Raw genomic sequence first — 19,080 nt, 5'->3', positions numbered from 1 at the left:
TTCCTTCCATCAGTCCCCTAATCATGCTCCAGACAAATGCTGTTTTCTCCTCATCAAAATTCAAATTCATATGCTGTTCTGCAGGGTTGATACTGCACTCCTAAGGACTAAAGTGAATGGATGTAACATTAACTACTTTTTGAGCTTACATATGGGTGACCAATTACAATCTCAATGGGTAAACTGGTGTTAAATCCTCAAAACCTGCAGGCAGCATTTAACTTCCAAACTGTTCCACAGACCAGATAACATTTAGAAAACACAGGCAAAAAATTTACAGTTAACACCTACTTGCCAAAAGTAATTACCCTATTCTACCTATACCCTACAAACAAAACAAAATGGTAATATTAATACTCACAGTAATCCCAGCTCTCTTCAGATCAAGTATACATTGATATGCAACTTCAATGCAGTTTACTTTCATAGAAAAACGAGCTAATTCCAGAATAAAAGGAATCCTTCAAAAATAGAAAAACGTCACTTTAAACAATCTGATACTTTTTTTAATGGAATTATAGCAACAGTAAATGAAAATAACTGTGCAATGTATTTGAAAATCTTGAAGTCATCTGAATATTAGATGATGAAATTATACTAGTGATGCTCACAGTTAACAAGGAAAAAGATTAAAGTTGGCTACATGAAAGAAACAAAACTTCATCTGTTTATGGAAAATAGTATACTTCTGTAGTCTCACAGAAACTGTTCCTGAAGAACATAAAAAATACAGAATAAAATGTATGCAGCACAAAGATGGTTAAATAGCGAACGAAGATTGCAGGTAGTTCTGGAAATACAATGCTGGACAAAACAGTCAAGCCCATCAGTCATTTAGGAACTAAGAAAACAGAAGACACACAGTAGGAGACTGATTCTAAATGTCTGGATCTCTGTAAATGACCAAATGAGTATAGTGTACTGTCTGGGATAGGAGAAGTAACGAGATACCTGAATATTGTCAAATAAGATTGACCTTAACAAGTAAAAACATAGTATTCCTTCCATATGTAACATCTGTGATATAACTACTGGAATGGAGAGTTCAGTTTCAGTCTGCATTTCAAACTGATGCTGGAAGAATTGTGATGGGCCCCAAGAAAAGCTAAAAATAAACCAAAGTCTGAAAAGCACTTCTCAATTCTAAGACCTTTTAAAAATCTCATTTTATCAAAAGCAGGATCAGCTTCAGCATCAACTTTCACAGGACTATGACAAGTAAAACTCACTTCACACTGAGAACAGATGCTGGAGGTACATCGTATTTTTTCAAAAGTACATATAAAGAATTCAGATTTGCGATGGCATCACTGGGAAGCTCATTTGTGTCCCACTGCCTGCAATATATTAGGAATTGATCATTATTTTTCACAAGAAATATTATTGCATTAAATTTTTGAAATAACTCTCCTAACTTTAGAATGGACAGCTCTTAGTCCAATAGATCACTTGGATTTTGAAATACCAAATAAAAATAAAAAAAAGAAAAAAATCAAGTCAACAAAACCTACTTCAGTATGTCAAGTAAGTTACTCAAGAGACAGCCTGATATGAATCACAAAGAACATTCCAGCATAAGAATTAATGTTTCAGATAGTGAATTTTATTCCAGAAGCAAAGAAAAATGCTGTGCAAAACTGATTTCTTACAAGAACATAAATTAATCCATTGTTACTAAGAATTAATAATTTTAAAATAGAGAAGCATTGAGACATTAAAAAAAATTAAATGAGGTTTTGTTATGAAGTCTAATTTTCAAAATTGTTTTATGCCTTTAAAATCTAAAAAGTTTTTAAAGTGTTATGCTTTCCATCCTTGCAAATCATGCATTATATTTTAGGTGTGATTTCCCCACTTCATCTTTACTCTCTTATACATGACTTGTGTACCAAACCACAATCTGTTGGATACACAAATGTCAGTCTCTTAAATTCTTTCATCTGAGAATATTAAGATAACACAGTACTCCCTACATTCCTAAAGAACTATCTCACTTTTCAGCTGGGCTGTTCTCTAGACAGGTCTGACAGTTACTACCCAAGCCATCATCGCAATTTTCCTTTTGAGGAACTAATCTGTGCAGATTTTTGTACTGGCATACAAGATAAAAGAACTTGACCCTACCTCTGTAATATCAAGCATCAAAGTACAAGTGGAAGGATACTTCTTAATACTTACAGTTTTAGCATCTGCATTTTATAAATAAGTGAAAAATGGATGGAGTTTTGTATTTCTTTCTCTAACTGGGAAATATCCATTAGTTTGTGATATACCTAAAATAAAAATTTAATTATTGACTAAATAAGCAAAGAAAGGACAGACACTCAACAGGGCTAAAATAAAGCAGGTATGTTGACTGTAGACTTCATCATGGACTTTAAGGGCAGGCTACTATGATAATCTATGTCATTCCCATAGGTAACACAAAGATCACCTAGTAGACCTATACTTATCTTCACGTAGTGAGGATTAGAGGAAGTAGCAGAAATCTAAATGTGGAATGACACCTGAGTTAGAATTCTAATTAATGCATTTTTAATAATACCTTTTGATAGCACTGTTCTTAAATCATCTCATCCAGCTACGAGAAACGAGCCCTATTCAAATTTATCTGTAACTATAAATTATATGTAACAAAAACTTATGAAGAAATGACAATAAACTGTAGTTACCCCAATTTAACTGTAGTTACACATTAAGTGTGTGCACAGCATTTCTTCTGACTCTCTCACGCTGACTACCCATAGCAGTCAATACTGATTACCTAAACTGTACTGGAACAGTAAGTTTTGCAGGATTTAAGTATGCTGTTACTAAAGCACTCAATAGTGTGGATCATAATTCTGTAGCCCTGCTGAAACACATAGCCCAAGTACAATTTTAGACCTCCTTTATCCTTCTATTTAAGGCCACTGTCAAATAGCTTTGCTCAATATTGCATCTAAAAAATACGTAAGTAATTTTGAGCTTGCCTAGATGTTATTGCTTCATTAATACTGCACCACTGGAAGGTTGTCTATTGGTTGTCTTAATTCAAATGTTAGAGAACTTTATAATATAAACATACACTCTTGAAATGCAGTGATCTGGAAGCAGACAGAAAAGGACAACAGACAGTGTAGCTGAATGAAAGAAAATATGACTGCATGCAACTTCCAAGTTTTATTTGCCTGTTTCTGCTTTTGCCACACTTGTTTTCACCCTCTTATTTCCCAAATTAATAGTTTGCATTTCTTGCATGCCTTTGTCATATACTCCGATTCCCAGAACTATTTATAGGGTTCAAGTTGGGTCATTTAAGTATTTATCAGCATAACAAAAATCAACAGATGCTAGATATGATCTCAGTGGCATAAGGCACTTAAATTAAGTTGCACCCACTACATCTTCTGTGTTAATAGTAATTATTCCCAAATTTTTAGGGTCAGCAACAGTTATCCTGATGATACTTTGTTGTATTAAAACAACATGGAGCAGTAGGGAGCTCTTCAGCTTATAGTACCAAAAATATAAAAATTGTAAAAATCTCTGCATGTCTACTGTACTGTTTGGTAGTTTACAAAATTTAAAACAAGGAAACAATATATTTAATAATTGTAACTATGATCTTAAGAAATGTAGAGACAGATCCTGTCTTACTGTGAGTTTAAAGAATTTTACAGCATTACCATTAAAGAAAATATTTCAGAGTATTTATCTGGAACGTTTTCCTTAATAAAGATTGCTGCAGTAGATGAAAACTTTTTTGCTTCTTCCAGTTTTGAAGCATCAAGGAAGCACTCAAGTAAATTCCTGCAGATCAAATAAACATCTGTATTCAGTATTTATTAATACTTCTTGAAATAATTCTTACTTATATTTTTTCAAGAGACTATATTCAAGGTACCATTCTTGAATGCAATACAAGCCGTTAGTGTTACAAAGGACTGACTCAACACAAAAGTTGTACATCTTTGTTTCTTCCAGAGATACACAGCTGTTAACATACATTCATTGCAGATCACAAAAATAATCTTGGAAATTTTTTTGCTAACTTTTCTCAACAGAACACCTGGAATTAAAACAATTAATTATTTAAAGTTGTAAGAGAAAAACATTTCTGTGAGATGGATTCTAAGATTCTCCCTTAACTACTGGAAAGGCTAGTATTTCAAAGCCAACTAGCAAAAGAAAACTTCATGATGGGAACTGCAAGATAGCTACTGGATTTTTCAACACTATCTGATTTAACTGAAAAAGAGCCTGTGATTCCATGAAATAAACTAACAACAGTAATAATAATAAAAATTATTCAAAAATTTTAAAAAATGTATGAAAAACCAAATGCTACCATTAGTTTTATAACACAAATACACTGTGTGCACTTGCTAGTTCTCATCAATACCTCATCAAGAGTATGTCTGGTGCAAAAAACCTGCATGTATGTTATTCTAGATAACAAAAAATTCCCAAGGGTATGCTAAAGGTTATTTAATTTTTTATTTCCTTTCCATTTCAGCTTATAAAGAAAATGCTGCAGAGCAATAAACCATCAGTCATAGATCAAAGAAACAGAAAAGCTCACAAAGAGGAAGTAAAAACCTGCAGCAGAATTGTAACAGGAACTGGGAACTGTTCTGTCTACAGTCTGTAGAATAGCAGACCAAAACACCTCTGAGAAAAGGCTGACCTTGAAAAATTACAGGGACACTATTCTTTTTGCACATAAAAACTTGTTTCTCTCAGTAGAAGCTCAAGGTTTATGCTCCACCCTTACTCAGGAAATGTAAGAATGGTAACACATGGATACTGACACAGCATTTATTACCAATTATTATGAGATTATTACAAAATGATTGGTAATAGTGTAAATGTGCATGATAGTACCAATATCGTATTGGGTTGATTGTGGGGTTTTTTTGACTTCCATTGTAATCTTGCTTAGGAAAAAAACATTCCCCGCAGTTCTAAAAGTAAAATTACCAACAACAAATTAATTTACTAGCAGAATCAGGTATTATAAAAATTTCTATTTTCTAACTTTCTGTGTTCCTTATAATCTTAAAATCAGAAGATGAGAGCTGAGACTCAATGCCACCTTTGTCTCAGTCTTCACCAGGAGGCTCTTCCAGGCCCTGTGCCTGGTGCAAACATTCAAAAATTCTGTAACACAGATGCACTGAAAAGGACCTGGGGGTCCTGGGGGACAGCCAACTGAACACCAGCCAGCAGTGTACTCTGGAACTGAAGACAGCCAGCAGCATCCTGGTTTGTATTAACAGGAGCACAGACAGTAGGTCACAGAGGCATATGCCTACAGGGAGGCAGATCACTGAGAAGATGGACCTGTTGAAGGATAACTCAGAAAATTAGAAATGGTCTGATTGGTTTGTGCAAGATACACTTTGTATATGTTAAGTTGACAAGTTTAGACTGCAATCAAAGTACACAGCCGTTCTTTGAGCAAGGACACACTGGAATAACTAGGCTTTGACGAAACAATAAGGATGCTTTGAGGAAGCATTGCCAACTTGGCAAGACTCAAGGTCCTTGTATCCTTAACTCAACTACACTCATAATATTAAAAAACATACCCCTAGGTCAAAAAAACCCTTGCCCAGGTGAAAACCCACCGCCTGATCATGTGTTATGGTAGAAATAGTTCTGTAACGATATTATAATTATATGTAAATTACTAATCAATCAGTGTAAAGAGGACAGATTTGGAAACTTACTAACTCTGTATAAATATATGATGCAAAGTCCCATCTGGTGGGCTTGCTTTGTGGAATACCACTCAGCCCCCAGCTTTGTGCAAACCTGAAATAAATAAGCAATGTCTCCCTGAGTGTGTGAAAACTGACTTACTGCACACCAGGCCACGAATCCGCTTTTCAGACAACAGACCCAGGCTCTTCACTAAGGTGTACAGCAGGAAGAGAAGTGAAAGTGAGTGTAAACTAAAACAAGAGATGTTTGGAGCGGTAATAAAGAGAAACTTTCTCCCTATAAGGACAGTCAAATGACGTTGCTGCTGCTCAGAGAGGCTGTGCAGTCTCCACCCTTGACTGCTTCCAGACCTGACTGGATGAAGTCCTAAGCCTGACCTAACAGCTGACCCAGCTGTGAGCAGGACATTGGATTAGCCATCTCATGAGGTCCCTTCCCACCCAAACTGCCTTGCAAGCCTAAAGTATACACTGTATCTCTGCACATCATCTGTCAGGATTATTCCAGACATCATCTGTCAGGTTTGGTTTTTTCAAAGCAACATAGCACCTATGTAATGAACTAATCTTAAAACTTTTGGAATAGCTTGTGAAAATGATACCTTTACCCTTGGTTCAGTTCCACTGTGTATTCTAAGCCTCAAAGCCTCGCATTAACAATTATTTTCTGCTCAACCAACATTATTTCTTGAGATTTATTTTTACTGAGGTTTTGGATATTACTTGTTGTTCCTTTCACCGAAATTAAATACTGAAGATGCAAAAAATCTCTCTGCGTGTTGACTAGGCTGCTTTCTAACATTATTTTCCATATTGACCACAGGCTTACAAATATCTTAGCCTACATGTGCTGCTCAAACCAGAAACATCTGTCCTCACTAGCAAAGACTTGAAATTATCTAACAGATAGCTCTTTCTCTTAAAATGTATTATCTTGTTAAAACATGAACTGCAATCAGAGATTGCAAATCAGTTCAGATGCTTTAAAATTCCTTCTTTAGATTTATTTTAGAAAAACTAAACATACAAAATAGAAATAGTGTAGCCAGCAGAACTAAAGAAGTAAAATGTACATTATTAAAGACTACCTAAGGTGGCAGCCACATGTAGAAGAGGACTACAGAATGCCCACATGAAAAAAACACAATGAAGCTTACATCATGAGTTCTGCTCTCCATTCACAATCTTGCTCTTCAGTTTGGTTTAACGCTTTAACAATCTGAGAAAGGCTGGGAATAAGAAAATGGCGAAATCCAGGCTTAAGATATGGCCTCACAAGTTCCCAATAAAGAACTGAGGCATTATAAATCAAAAAATAATATCTGAAAAACAAGAATCACAAATTTAGTATTTCATGGACTTAGATAAACATACAATTACATATGGAGTATTTTAAGACACTTCTAAGAAGCAAAAATTGGAACTTTTCCTATGTGTTTTGGTAAGAAGCAATCCTGAATAGAAACTGAGAACACATACAGCACAAGATTATGTTAACTTTTGCAACTACACTCTACCCAGTAGTTAACTATTTAAAATAAGTTAACATGGTGCTCTCCTTATACAGAGCATAAACATAAAAGGGTAAGAAATGCTCAGAGGTATCTATGAGCCCTAAACAGCCCGATTCATCCTATTTAAGACTGTTTGTTATTCTGATATTGTTGCAGCATGCGCAGCAGTTACAGAAGCGCAATAAGAAAACGGAAGGAAAATCCACAAAAGCAAAAAAAATACCCAACCAAACAACAAAACTCCACACTACCTAATGAAAATCTATGACAAAAAAAAAAAAAGACAAACTGAAAACCTAAGTCAGTAATTCTTTTTCTCTGTTAAAGAGTTAATCCTATCAATACGGCCTACCTTTGATCACGGATAGCAAAATCTATAGCCTTCATAAAAAACATCACAAACTTTTCAAACTCCTCCTACAACAGAACAAAAAAAAGTTAACAACTTGGATATGGCTTCTATAAATCAGTAAATTATTTTCATATTTCAGTACGTTCACATGTCGTAATTTTTGTTTTCAAATTAATCTCAAATAGAATGTGCTGCCATAATAAGTTGCTGTCATAGAACAGAATAACTAAAAATTGGTAGCACTGCCTATTACTATGTTTTCCTTATTTCAAATTTTCAGGCTATATTTTCAGTTTCATTAGTTTCCACCAAACTTTAATTAACAGGACTGAAATTTTATAAACTTGCAAAGCTGTGTACCTTTTAAGCTCTTAGCAAAGAAAGCTCAGGAACATCCAAGAGCAAAGCCAGGAAAGAGAAATAATATTGGTTTGCTGCATTAAAAAACTTGAGGTATTATTTTCTTCAGAAAAGCTCCAACAAGAAGTTGACAACTGAATGGTGTGTCAGGCATGCTCTTTTTATCATTAAAGCAGCTGGGAAGCAGCTTTTCAGAGGGGGACCTGGGGGTCCTCGTGGACACCAACACCCCAGCAGTATGCCCCTCCTGCAAAGGCAGCTAACCATGTCCTCGGCTGCTTTAGGAGTGTTGCCAGCAGGCTGACGGATCCTTCCAGATCTCTACTCAGCACTGGTGAAGCCACACCTGGAGTAGTGCCCAGTTCTGGGCTCCCCAGTACGAGAGAGTCATGGACACTGTGAGAGAGCCCAAAGAAAGGGCCAAAAAGATGATAAAGGGAATGGAGCATCTCTCATGTAAGGAAAGGCTGAGAGAGCTGAGAGTGGAAAAGGCGGCTCAGGGGGGATCTCATAAGTACGTGCAAGTACCTGAAGGGAGGGTGTAAATAAGATGGATCATAAAAAGGGATTTTTGAAAGCCTAAGAGAAAGATGCAGAGGAAATGGCAAAGTGGAGGTGGAACTGGATGAGCAGGAACAGGATGACACCAGAGGCCTCTCTACAGTGAGAGAGAACAGAATAACTAAAAACTGCAAGAGAGTTGGGACTGATTTACTGGACCCTGAGGCTGGCATAAGAAAGCTACTGAGCCATGAGTGGGAACTGTCTAGATAAAGAGAAAATCAGGATCAAGAGCCTCGGAGGTCTTGTACTTTGCCCTTAAGAACATAAGCATCTTAATTGGCTAACAAGGATTCCTTAAGACAGAAATCAAAATAAGGACAAATTTATCTTTTCTAAGTGCATGATGATTACTAGTCATACAGGATGAGATGCTGTGCCACTCCTATCGTCATAAATGATCTAGGAACACAGCAGTGGAAGAAATTTTACAACTGATATAATATGCATCTTAAAATCATTACAATACACAGCACAAGGAACCAAGTTAGGATTGCACGTACGAGGATGGTTCTTAACTTCTAAGAAGTTAGCAAAAGTCAAGAAGAAAACAGAAAAATCTAGAAAACATCACAGAATAGGCTGTTTAATTTAGAAATATAAAAGGCTAACTGGACATTAGAAAACACTTTTCAAACATGTATGAAGATTTAAAGGGACCAGCGATCAGTTATTCTGCACAGGCACTCAGAGAAGGCAGAGAAAGTACAGATAGCGTAACAGGGGAAAGATTCTAGCTTTAAAGTTAATTCAAACACATTATTCAAAGAAACTGCAGAACATCTGGCAGGAAAATTTGTGAACACAAATAACACAAACATCTATTAAGGCCTTTTTCAGGGGTCAGATATCATTGACAAATTGTCAAAACTGACCACAGTATGAGAACAAATGAAATATTGAAGAGATAAAGAGATAAAACAGATCCCACTCCATTTTACATTCAGCAGAAGTAAAAACTGCTCATCATGTACAGATAGTGTCATCGAATAGTTAACACACACAAACTTTTGGAAGTGTAAGTATCCCACCAAGTTGCTACCAGAAAGCTTCATCTCTCATTTCAAAAATCTGCATCCAAAGTGCTACATGGAAAGGTTACTGATCCAGTGGTGGAAGAACACTGCCAAAGAAGAGAAATGAACTGCACAACCTCTCAAAGGGCCTCTTTACTCCTCAGTTTGCTGTGAGTCTGAAATGATTAGCGTGATCCTGAATAAAACCGGCAATTGTTTTACCATTTACAGCTAAATTTGCTCTGAAAGTATCATACTGATGAACAAAGTGAAAAGGTTGACTTTAAAACAATCAATCATCTGAAAAATTTTGCAAGGATTCTTTTGTTTTCCTCGCCAAAGTATTAGCAATATTAATTTAATTCAGTTGGTAGGTTTTGTTTATTCCCAAACTACCCATTAATGTATTTTCCTTTGATTTTTCCAACAGTCCTGATAACCCTTTTTTTTAAATAATAGAAAGCAATACATAAAAACCTAGGAAGAAATACTCTTAAACATTGGATTAATGTAATGCAAACTTTGTAATTTCTCACCAAATTATCTGTAGAGAGTGGAGTGTGCAGCTGCCCTTGGCACAAGTACGCTCTGCCAAGAAACTGGTTTATAGGAAATCTTCCTTTAAAATACATCTGTAGACAGTCACTGCTCATTTCTCGATATCCCAGCTAATACCAAAAAAAGCATTTTAATATTTAAAAAATGCAACAAATACTTAATTAAGAACTGTTACTTTTTAAAAATGCATGCCTACTCAAAGATTAACATCTAACCGCAAACCAGTATGCAAACAATATTCTGTAAACGTGCACATCAGACCTGCTACAAACCCATTAAGATTCATTAAAACTTAAAGGTAGACTTTCATCATTCCAAATGTACAGAAAAATAGCTCTTTTATTTAACAAAGCTAATGAGTCAGTCATACAAAACATACAGTATACAAAAATTGTTTAATTTTTTAATAGCCATTAACAGAATTGTTAAGATAAAGGCTACAATTTTTTTAAAAGGATGAATATTAGCCTTCAGGATTTTATATGGATGTCAGTGCTGCACCTGCATTTTCAGACGACAGAATTTGAGTGGCTTGCAGCTTGGGGAAAAGAAGTAATTGTTTTATTAGAAACTCTCTGCTTGAAATCCAATCACCTGTATCCATGGATTGAAAACTTAAAAATCCTTCAAAATTTGGAACCTCTACCACATCTTATAGAAGTCTGCTCAATTAGCAATAATTTTTCATAATAAGAATGTTACCTTTTCTTCTTCTGCCCAGTAAGGACTGTTCACACACACGTTTTCTGCAGTCATAACCACACTGCAAACATTAGTTCTCCATAAAGAGAAAAAGCAGACATGCCAAACTATTTCATATTACTATGGTATACCTTCCATATTTTGGTCGAATTACAAACTTCACAAGCCATATTTCACAGACTACAAAGAAGTGGTAATTTAAAGGTCAAGTTTTAACTGAAAATGCATGTTTAAACAACTGTTCTCCCAAAACAGAAGTGTAATACTTTTCAGAAGTACTTTTGAGAGTATTTGTAAGTAGTAACTGTAAATGTGAATACAGTATGTCATATAAATGTTTTTATTCAATACAGATAAAGTGCCTAAATTACAAACCTGAAGTGCTTGTTCAGCACATGAAACGTGTAAGTCAGTGCTGAAGATATCTGATGAATCAAGTGCAGATTTTCCTTCACTGGCTGATTTGATCAACTCATAAGCATTCTTCAAAGCCTGAACATCTGAAATAAAAAAGAAATAAAGAATGTAACAGATAATTCATGCTTCAAGGTGGACTGATACAACTACCATATTTCAAATTAACTACCTGGCATCCTGCTTCTCCTTTACAGAAATAAATTACAAATGTTTAAGGAAAACAGTATCAAATGTCCTTCAAAGTCTGCCACAGTTGCCAGATGAAGTATTAACTCTCTCTCAGAGTTGGCAATTTGAGAGGCAATTTGAAATCACTGATGTTAGCACACAAGAACCACTCTGATGGCCCGATTCACAACCCCCTGAACTCGACAGTTCGCTTTCTGTTGACACAGAAATTATTTATCAGATCATTAAATCTATTATATGAAGTAAACTTAACGGGAAGAAAACTAGATTAAATTAAGGTCACTATAGCTGTTAGTTCTTTTCATAGGCGAAAAGCACGTTTGAAGCATTCAGAGAAATAACGTTTTCCATATATTCAGAAAAACAGATTAAGTTCGAGCCGTTTCCGTGTTTAAAGTGCGATTCTGATTTCACTTAAGCCGGGCAGAATCCCGCCGCCGGCCGCCGGCCCCTCACCTCCGCCGCGCTCTGCCGCGAAGAGCCGCTCCCTCACGACCGCGTCCATGGCGCCGCCGCCCGCCGCGCCTCCCCACGCAGCGCCTAGATCCGCGGGGGGGCGCAGGTGCCAGGGCCTACGCTTCACCCCAAGAGACGCGGGGCAGCTCTCTGCAACACCTCCAGAAAGCTCCGCCGAAACGGCTGCGGGAAGCTGCAGCCCGGAGACGCGAGAACACGGCGGCCGCCCGCGCTCCCGCCGCTGCCCCGCCCCCGCCCACTCCCCGGGCTGCCGCTGCCCCTCCGACGCGTATCCCAGCAGCGCCGCCACAACATGGCCGGCGGCCTCACGCGGGGGGACAAAAGTTGCCCGGCGGGATCCGCGCCCGCAGCCCCGGCTTGGGGGTGCCGCCAGTCGCGGCGCCGGGCGGGAGAGCAAGGGCGGCCGCGGGAGGAGCAGCCGCAGCGCCCCGCAGCAGCCCCGCTGCAAACAGCCGCGGTACCAGGCGTACACGAGCGCAGGGGAGATGTAGCGGCCTGCACGGCAGGTAGAAACATCTTTCGCTGGGAAAGCAGGCTGCTGCTGTTAGTGTTACTGCTGCGGCTGATGCCATGGCACAGATCTCTTGCTTCCCCTAGGAATCAGTGCATTTAAGCGTGTAATGCACACTTTCATTATTAAGCACACCATGTATAAAATCACTTCTCAAGACAGCCACAGCTCAGTTAACAAAGGCAACGATTGATAGCTTCCTGTCGATAAAAGTATTGCTAAGAAATGCTGTTGTTACAGATTTGCTAATGGTTAGAATTAATTAACTTTATTTGATTTATAAAATCATTTTAATAGAAATATAGAGGAATGAGAAATATATTTCCATGAAACTAGTAGTTGCACAACAAAAGCTGCTATGAAATCCTCTGTACAGTTCTCTGCCAAGGCCAAGAACTGAGAGCAACTGAATGAAACAACTTGTAGTTACCTGCCAAGAAATCGTGAACTTTAATAATTGATATAAAGAAATTGTATGGAATAGGGACAATAAGTTAAGTGTAAATATATTTACACAAAGAATGTAGGTATAGTAATTAGGTCATGTAACCATAGTTTGAAAGAAATAATTAATGAAATAACTAATGAAAGAAGGAGTCTGTTTCTCTAACTTTCTCTAACAAGGGGCCTGTTCATAAGTTATCTAGAGGGAGCGACTAAAAGAAACAAGAAGAAGAAACAGATGATCGACAAGGCCATAAATTATCTCAGACCGATAAGAACACTGCAAACTTGCAAGACCATCACATACCAGGCAAAAGGTGAAAAGTACACCATGAGGAAGATCTACGGCCCATGACCACTGCCCATGTCCCGGAGACCCCTGCCCAGAATTCTTGGAAGAATTTGCACAGGCGTGAAGGACTGAAAAGCTGATTAACATACAAAGCGAGAGTATGTTAATGATTTTTGGTAAATACTATGTTTATGCATGAATACCTCATGAATATGTATGACTAAGTTCTATATGAGGTATATGATTTTGAAGCTTGGTGTGCGTTAATCATGAAAGGACTCACTCACGCACCCAGCTGTCAATAAAGAAGTGTCTGCTTATCTATGTCACACTGGTGTTGATAATTTTTTAATTCTGAGATTTCAGTAACGCTGTCACCAGTAATTTTTGGCCCTGTCTTACAGAGCTGCCAACAGGACACCTGGAATAAGGCCAACAGCACCAGCAGCTGAAGCTTTGGGCTCGGGCAGGACAAAATGCCACAGGACATTTGGATCATAACTGCCCGTGCAGAAAGAAGCCGTAGGCTAGGGTATGAACAATTATCTTCTGGTACTCATTTTACTGTATGTCACCAGGCACAATTTTATGATAGGAAAAAGTAAATCTTCAGAGAACAACAGTGCAGAAAAGAGATACAGTCCAAAAGACCTGGTAGCTCCCTGACTGGGCTGACATCAAGACATACCTACTGAAGCATTCAGGCCTCCATGGTTTCCTCCCAACTGCTTACTCATGGCAGATTCTATGAGGTAAATCACCATAGTAATGAAGACAATATAAAGGCTTACATATATAAATACAATTTTAAACCTAAGCCCTTTGGACTTTGAGCTACATTGAAACTCTGTACTGGTTCTATACTGACAGACAGAACACACCATTCTGAAGTGCGGCATTGCTGGGGAGTTTCCAAAGACATTTCTTGTGGTCACCCTTAGCTGAATGAAAGATGAGTATTAGGAGAGGCCATAAGGGTGACAATACAAGTGGTAAGTGCAAGAAATTCTTATGCTGCAGGCCCAGCTACCAAGTCACACATGCTGCATACATTTATGCAGCATTAGAAACATTACAAATATATACAAGGGCATGTAAAGGATTCAGCAGTAGACTCCTTCCTGTTCTATACCTGTTCTCCTACCTACTCCTAGGTAGTCCACACAGTCTACTGAAATTAAGTAGCTGTCTTGCTTGTGTGAATGTTAATAAACAGAAATAAAACTACTCTGAAAACTTCAGGTGGGCAAGGAAAGAAAACCCTATAGTAACCCTATGGCGATTTCTGAAGCCGAAAGCAACGCATTGGTCATGTCTAAATTATGTTAGGTAGTTATGGCAACTGTGACTTACCATGATATGCTTACAATGTTTGTACAATAAACCTCTTGGTGCATGACTCAGCTACAGTCCAGCCACTTCTTTATGTCCATTGGCAGAATCCCGGACACAGGTAGGCCTGTCTCCTAACATAAAAATCAAGATGTGGAAGCGCTACATATACTGGCTCAGGAAGAAGCACTCCTGAAATGTAGCTTAACACCCAAAATGGCACCACAATAACATAAAGGTCTCCAATTACTCCTATTATTATTCATCCTCATTAAATACTTGTGCGAAGAGTCTTGCTGTATTACCCCCAAATTTAATTTAAAACTACTAACTGCCACATAATGAAAAGTGGTCACATTGTGATATAAAAATTTATGAATTATTTCATAGTAAAATGACCAGGAAAATACAGAAAGGAAACAAGCAAACAAAAAAGATCAATTTAAAATCAACCATTTGAATTAATTTGGAAATTAACTGAAAGGGATTAAATAAAACAGTTTATATTTTTAAAAAGTGTAGAGTTGGGGGATGGTCACATTTTACTTAGCTAAAATTTCTGACTTTTCTTAAATTGTAACCCAATACAGAATGACTGTGGTACTCAAATCTGGAAATTAAGAAATAGATATTCATCCTCCCAGTTGTTACTCAACACTTAACCCAACAGTTAAGGCCTCCTGACAACTTACAGGTAGAAGCAAAGTATTCCTGGTTTGCTTTTTGGTGTCTTGCTGATAGCTTTAGCTGAAGGGTCTTGGTGTACCCTTTACTGGCACTACAGTCACCTCTGTTTGTGCAAATAAAGAGATTACGGTAGTTATATTAACTAACATAATTAAAACTTTTAAAATAGAACATCTTCTGTAAATGGTCAAAAGAAAGTGCATCAGGGAGGTTACCTGACACTCCAGTTGCCTTTTATATAAATTCTTTCACTTTCCTTGAATAGATGAGACATACTGGAAAATATGTCCAAAATCTTCAGTATATGATTTCAGCCCTCCTCCAGGCAAGGTAAGTCTAATGAGGATAATACAGACCTCAAAAACCCATTGGTTTGTTCCATATGCACTAACTTTTATTAGAATTACTTCCTGACTCTTGTGCACTGGCTTACAGATTCAAACATCTCATATCATGCATTACAAGTTTATCCTTCTCAAAGGGCTTTTCTGTAGTGTGATTTTTAACATGTAAGAACAAAAATGTTTTTCTGTAATACTTCCTCATCTGTTGCTCCTTTCCTTGCTCTACCCTAAGTATCTCAGTGAAGCTTAAGGCCAACCACACTATCTGTACTGCAGATGCTGACCTATCTCATGATGTACCTGAAATTCAGGTATGACTGAGGAGACTAGATACACATTCCATCTGCCCCCAAGCTGCATACTAACATAAAGCCATGAATGCACATAAAGAGCAGCATCAAAGGGGACAAACAAAATTTCAAGGCAGCAAAGAGATTTAGACAAACTGCAAGTATTATCTACAAACATTATGCATGTTATTCTTTTTGTTTAGAAACTGATCATGAACAGATAACTTGTAATAATTAATCTCCATTCTTAATTCTCTGAATAAAAGTTTAAATGATAGACTCATAGAATGGTTTGGGTCAGAAGGGACCTTAAAAACCATCTAGTTCCAAACCCCCTTCCAATAGACCAGGTTGTTCCAAGCCACATCCAGCCTGGCTGTTGGAGGAAAAATGCTAGATCAATGCTGCTGTAGGCTGTACACCTCAGCTTTGTCCCCTGTATAGCCCAAACCAGGACTGCAAGCGCAGTCAGCTGATAGATGCTAGACAATAAAAGTTTAATATTAATAAGATTATGCCTGACAGTTCAAAGGAGCTTTTTAGAACAGGAAACCCTGACCTTTAGAAGGCTGAAACGATGGAGATTGTCTATTGTGATTACTCAGAACTGGGACACACGGAACCTGAAGCAATCATCCTTGAAAGAAGAAGCAAAATAGCGAAGTGATCAAGATACGGAACAATTTGTGAAACCAACTGTCAAGATAGGAACTGATAGAAGACTTATTGTGGAATCAAGAGATTATGTAATGTCTAGGTAGATACTATAAATATGTGACTGAAAATCTTGTAAGCTTGTCACTCTGTGCGGAGGTGACCCAACGCTGCTGGACCGATTAAAACTGCACACCTAGAGTAACCCATGAGAGTTCGAGTCTCTTCTTTTACACTGGCCTTGAACACTTCCAGGGATGGGCCATCCACAGCTGCTTTGGGCAACCTGTTACGGTGTTTCGCCACCCTCATTCACAGTAAAGAATTTATCTCTAATACCTAATCTAAATCGATCCTCTTTCAGCTTAAAACCATTCTCCCTTGTCTTATCACTGCATGCCCTTGTAAAAAGTCCCTCTCCAACTTTCTTGCAGGCCCCTTTATGTACTGGGAGGCTGCTGTAAGCTGTCCCCAGAACATTCTCCAGGCTGAACAACCCCAACTCTCTCAGCCTGTCTCCACAGGAGAGGTGCTCCAGCCCTCTGATCATTTTCGTGGCCTCCTCTGGACTCACTTCAACAGGTCCATGTCCTTCTTATGCTGGGGGCCTTAGGGCTGGGTGCAGTACTGCAGGTGGGGTCTCATGAGAGCGGAGTAGAGGGGGAGAATCGCATCCCTCAACCTGCTGGCCACATGGCTTTTGATGCAGCCCAGGAAACAATTGGCTTTCTGGGCTGCAAACACACATTGCCAAGTCATGTTGAGTTTCTCATCCACCAATACCCCTGCATCCTTCTTAGGGCTGCTCTCAATCTCAATCCATTCTCCACCCAACCTGCATTTGTGTTTGGGATTGCCCCGACGCACGTGCAGGACCTCACACTTGGCGTTATTGAACTTCATGAGGTTTTCATGGGCCCACCTCTCAAGCTTGTCAAGGTCCCCATGGATGGCATCCCTTCCTTCCAGTGCGTCAACCGCACCACACAGCTTGGTGGTGTTGGTAAACTTGCTGAGGGTGCACTCAATCCCAGTACCCATGGTGCTGACAAAAATATTAAACAGTGCTGGTCCCAATACTGAGCCCTGAGGAATGGTGGTCACTGGTGTCCACAAATCAATCTATTTTTATTTTAGTTTTTATTATATGTTCCTAGAAAACACTCATAATGAAATCACTGCAGCAGTAAAACTACTAAGGAGTGCAAGTAAGTGTTTTAGGGAGAGCAGAAGACAGCAGATGATAAATATCCGATGACAGAATTCATCTGTTGTTCATGCTGTCATTACTTCTTGCCAAAAAAATAATGGCTTAGTGTATCTCTTCTCAATCTCTGCTTCTGATGAAAATCTAGTCCTTACTGAACAACATAAGAATGTAACTAGATCAGATAAAAGGTCTAGCCAGTTAGCTTTCCTTTGACAGATGAACAGTAAAAGGCTCAAGAAGCATTTAGAACACGGTGTTGCAGTTATTTCCTCAGTAACGAATCCCCTAAGCTTCTAACAGCTCATGACCAGCAACCTTAAGCATCTGGCTCTGTTACAGTACCTGTGTTTTTAATAATCTTTGACATGTTTTCTGTCATGAATTTGCCTCATTTGACTCTTTTGAATGCATGCAGACTTTTGTTATAGTGTGCCAGTGAGTTTCAGATTTTAACTAAATGTTGCATGGAAAAGAACCTCACAAAAAGTATCTTAAAAATATTTTAAATTTAAAAATGTAACTTTACAGACCAATCTGCCAGGAATTAGCTGTGTGTGGTTTTAACTAAGCTCTTGCATTTGTTTGAAATGAATTTTCATGTCAAAATTAAGAATCTTCTCCCATCTGAAACACAATGTAGAAATGTTTGTAATAAAAAGTCTAGAATTACTGAAATGGTGTTTCTCTCTAGGCAGCTCCACAGACCAAATGATGCACTGTAATGTAAGGTAAAAAAGAGATTACTTAGTGACTGACTCAGTTTATACCATGTAAACAATAGAATATCTGACATTGAATGTTATACACAGCTGCTGTAAGGCAGCCATTGTGCCACCATATGAATACATAATAATTTGATGATTTCTAATGTCTTTTTATATATAGTATCTATAGTTATCTGAAATTGACTCTTTTAAACATGCTACTTTACAAAAGCAAAACCCAACAGATTGAGCACCATATAACTATAGCAGAATATTTAATTCTGCCAGAGAAATAACGTACCAAGAATTTCTATGAAACAGCGTCTTTAAAACATTAAGCATGCCATTCAGCTCTCAAAGATGCATGCGCGTGTGGTTAGCATTACAGGGCTGTATTATTACTTGCCTAATTCCTAATATACACCTCTTTACATTGATGTTTCTCTACATCCTTTGCTGAGTTTGCAAAGAGGCAGCTCCATGCCACATTATGTAAGCTACTACACCAAGCAAAAGCACATGCTTGCAAGTACTGTACCTCTGGAGCCTGGTGCAATATCCAGAACTGCAGGAAACTGAAGCAGGAGTTAACCTGCCATCCTTTAGGAGACTCAGAATCATAGAATCGTAGCACGGTGGGGGCTGGAAAGTCCCTCTGGAGCCCACCCAGTCCCACTCCCTGCTAAAGCAGGGTCCCCCAGAGCAGGCTGCACAGAGCCGCATCCAGGTGGGTTTTGAATGTCTCTGAGGAGACCCTG

At 38.2% G+C, this 19,080-nt stretch overlaps 1 protein-coding gene across 16 annotated transcripts in view; it reads right to left on the bottom strand.

Moving 5' to 3' along the window:
• CFAP46 (cilia and flagella associated protein 46) overlaps window positions 1-12,358 on the bottom strand; it is a 99,209-nt gene extending 86,851 nt beyond the window's left edge. For 14 of the 16 annotated variants that reach the window (XR_008746301.1, XR_008746298.1, XR_008746299.1 and 11 more), the window contains exons 1-9: window positions 11,834-12,358; window positions 11,147-11,271; window positions 10,048-10,179; window positions 7,575-7,639; window positions 6,866-7,030; window positions 3,669-3,792; window positions 2,179-2,273; window positions 1,230-1,337; window positions 362-461 (exon numbers count right to left, since the gene is read on the bottom strand). Coding sequence is in view for 11 of the 16 variants with exons in the window: in XM_055798865.1 (XP_055654840.1) it covers window positions 362-461; window positions 1,230-1,337; window positions 2,179-2,273; window positions 3,669-3,792; window positions 6,866-7,030; window positions 7,575-7,639; window positions 10,048-10,179; window positions 11,147-11,271; window positions 11,834-11,882 (963 nt within the window). In the remaining 5 variants the exon portion in view is untranslated. Of the gene's footprint in view, window positions 1-361; window positions 462-1,229; window positions 1,338-2,178; window positions 2,274-3,668; window positions 3,793-6,865; window positions 7,031-7,574; window positions 7,640-9,526; window positions 9,619-10,047; window positions 10,180-11,146; window positions 11,272-11,833 lie in introns of those variants that run through there. The other 2 variants (XM_055798828.1, XM_055798850.1) reach the window with 2 other exon arrangements.
• Window positions 12,359-19,080: the final 6,722 nt, after the last annotated feature.

The sequence above is a fragment of the Falco peregrinus genome, chromosome 1 (genome assembly GCF_023634155.1).
Source record: "Falco peregrinus isolate bFalPer1 chromosome 1, bFalPer1.pri, whole genome shotgun sequence".
Taxonomy (NCBI): Eukaryota; Metazoa; Chordata; class Aves; order Falconiformes; family Falconidae; genus Falco; species Falco peregrinus.
Note: the sequence above shows the minus strand (reverse complement) of the source record. Positions and strands in the feature narration are given on the sequence as shown.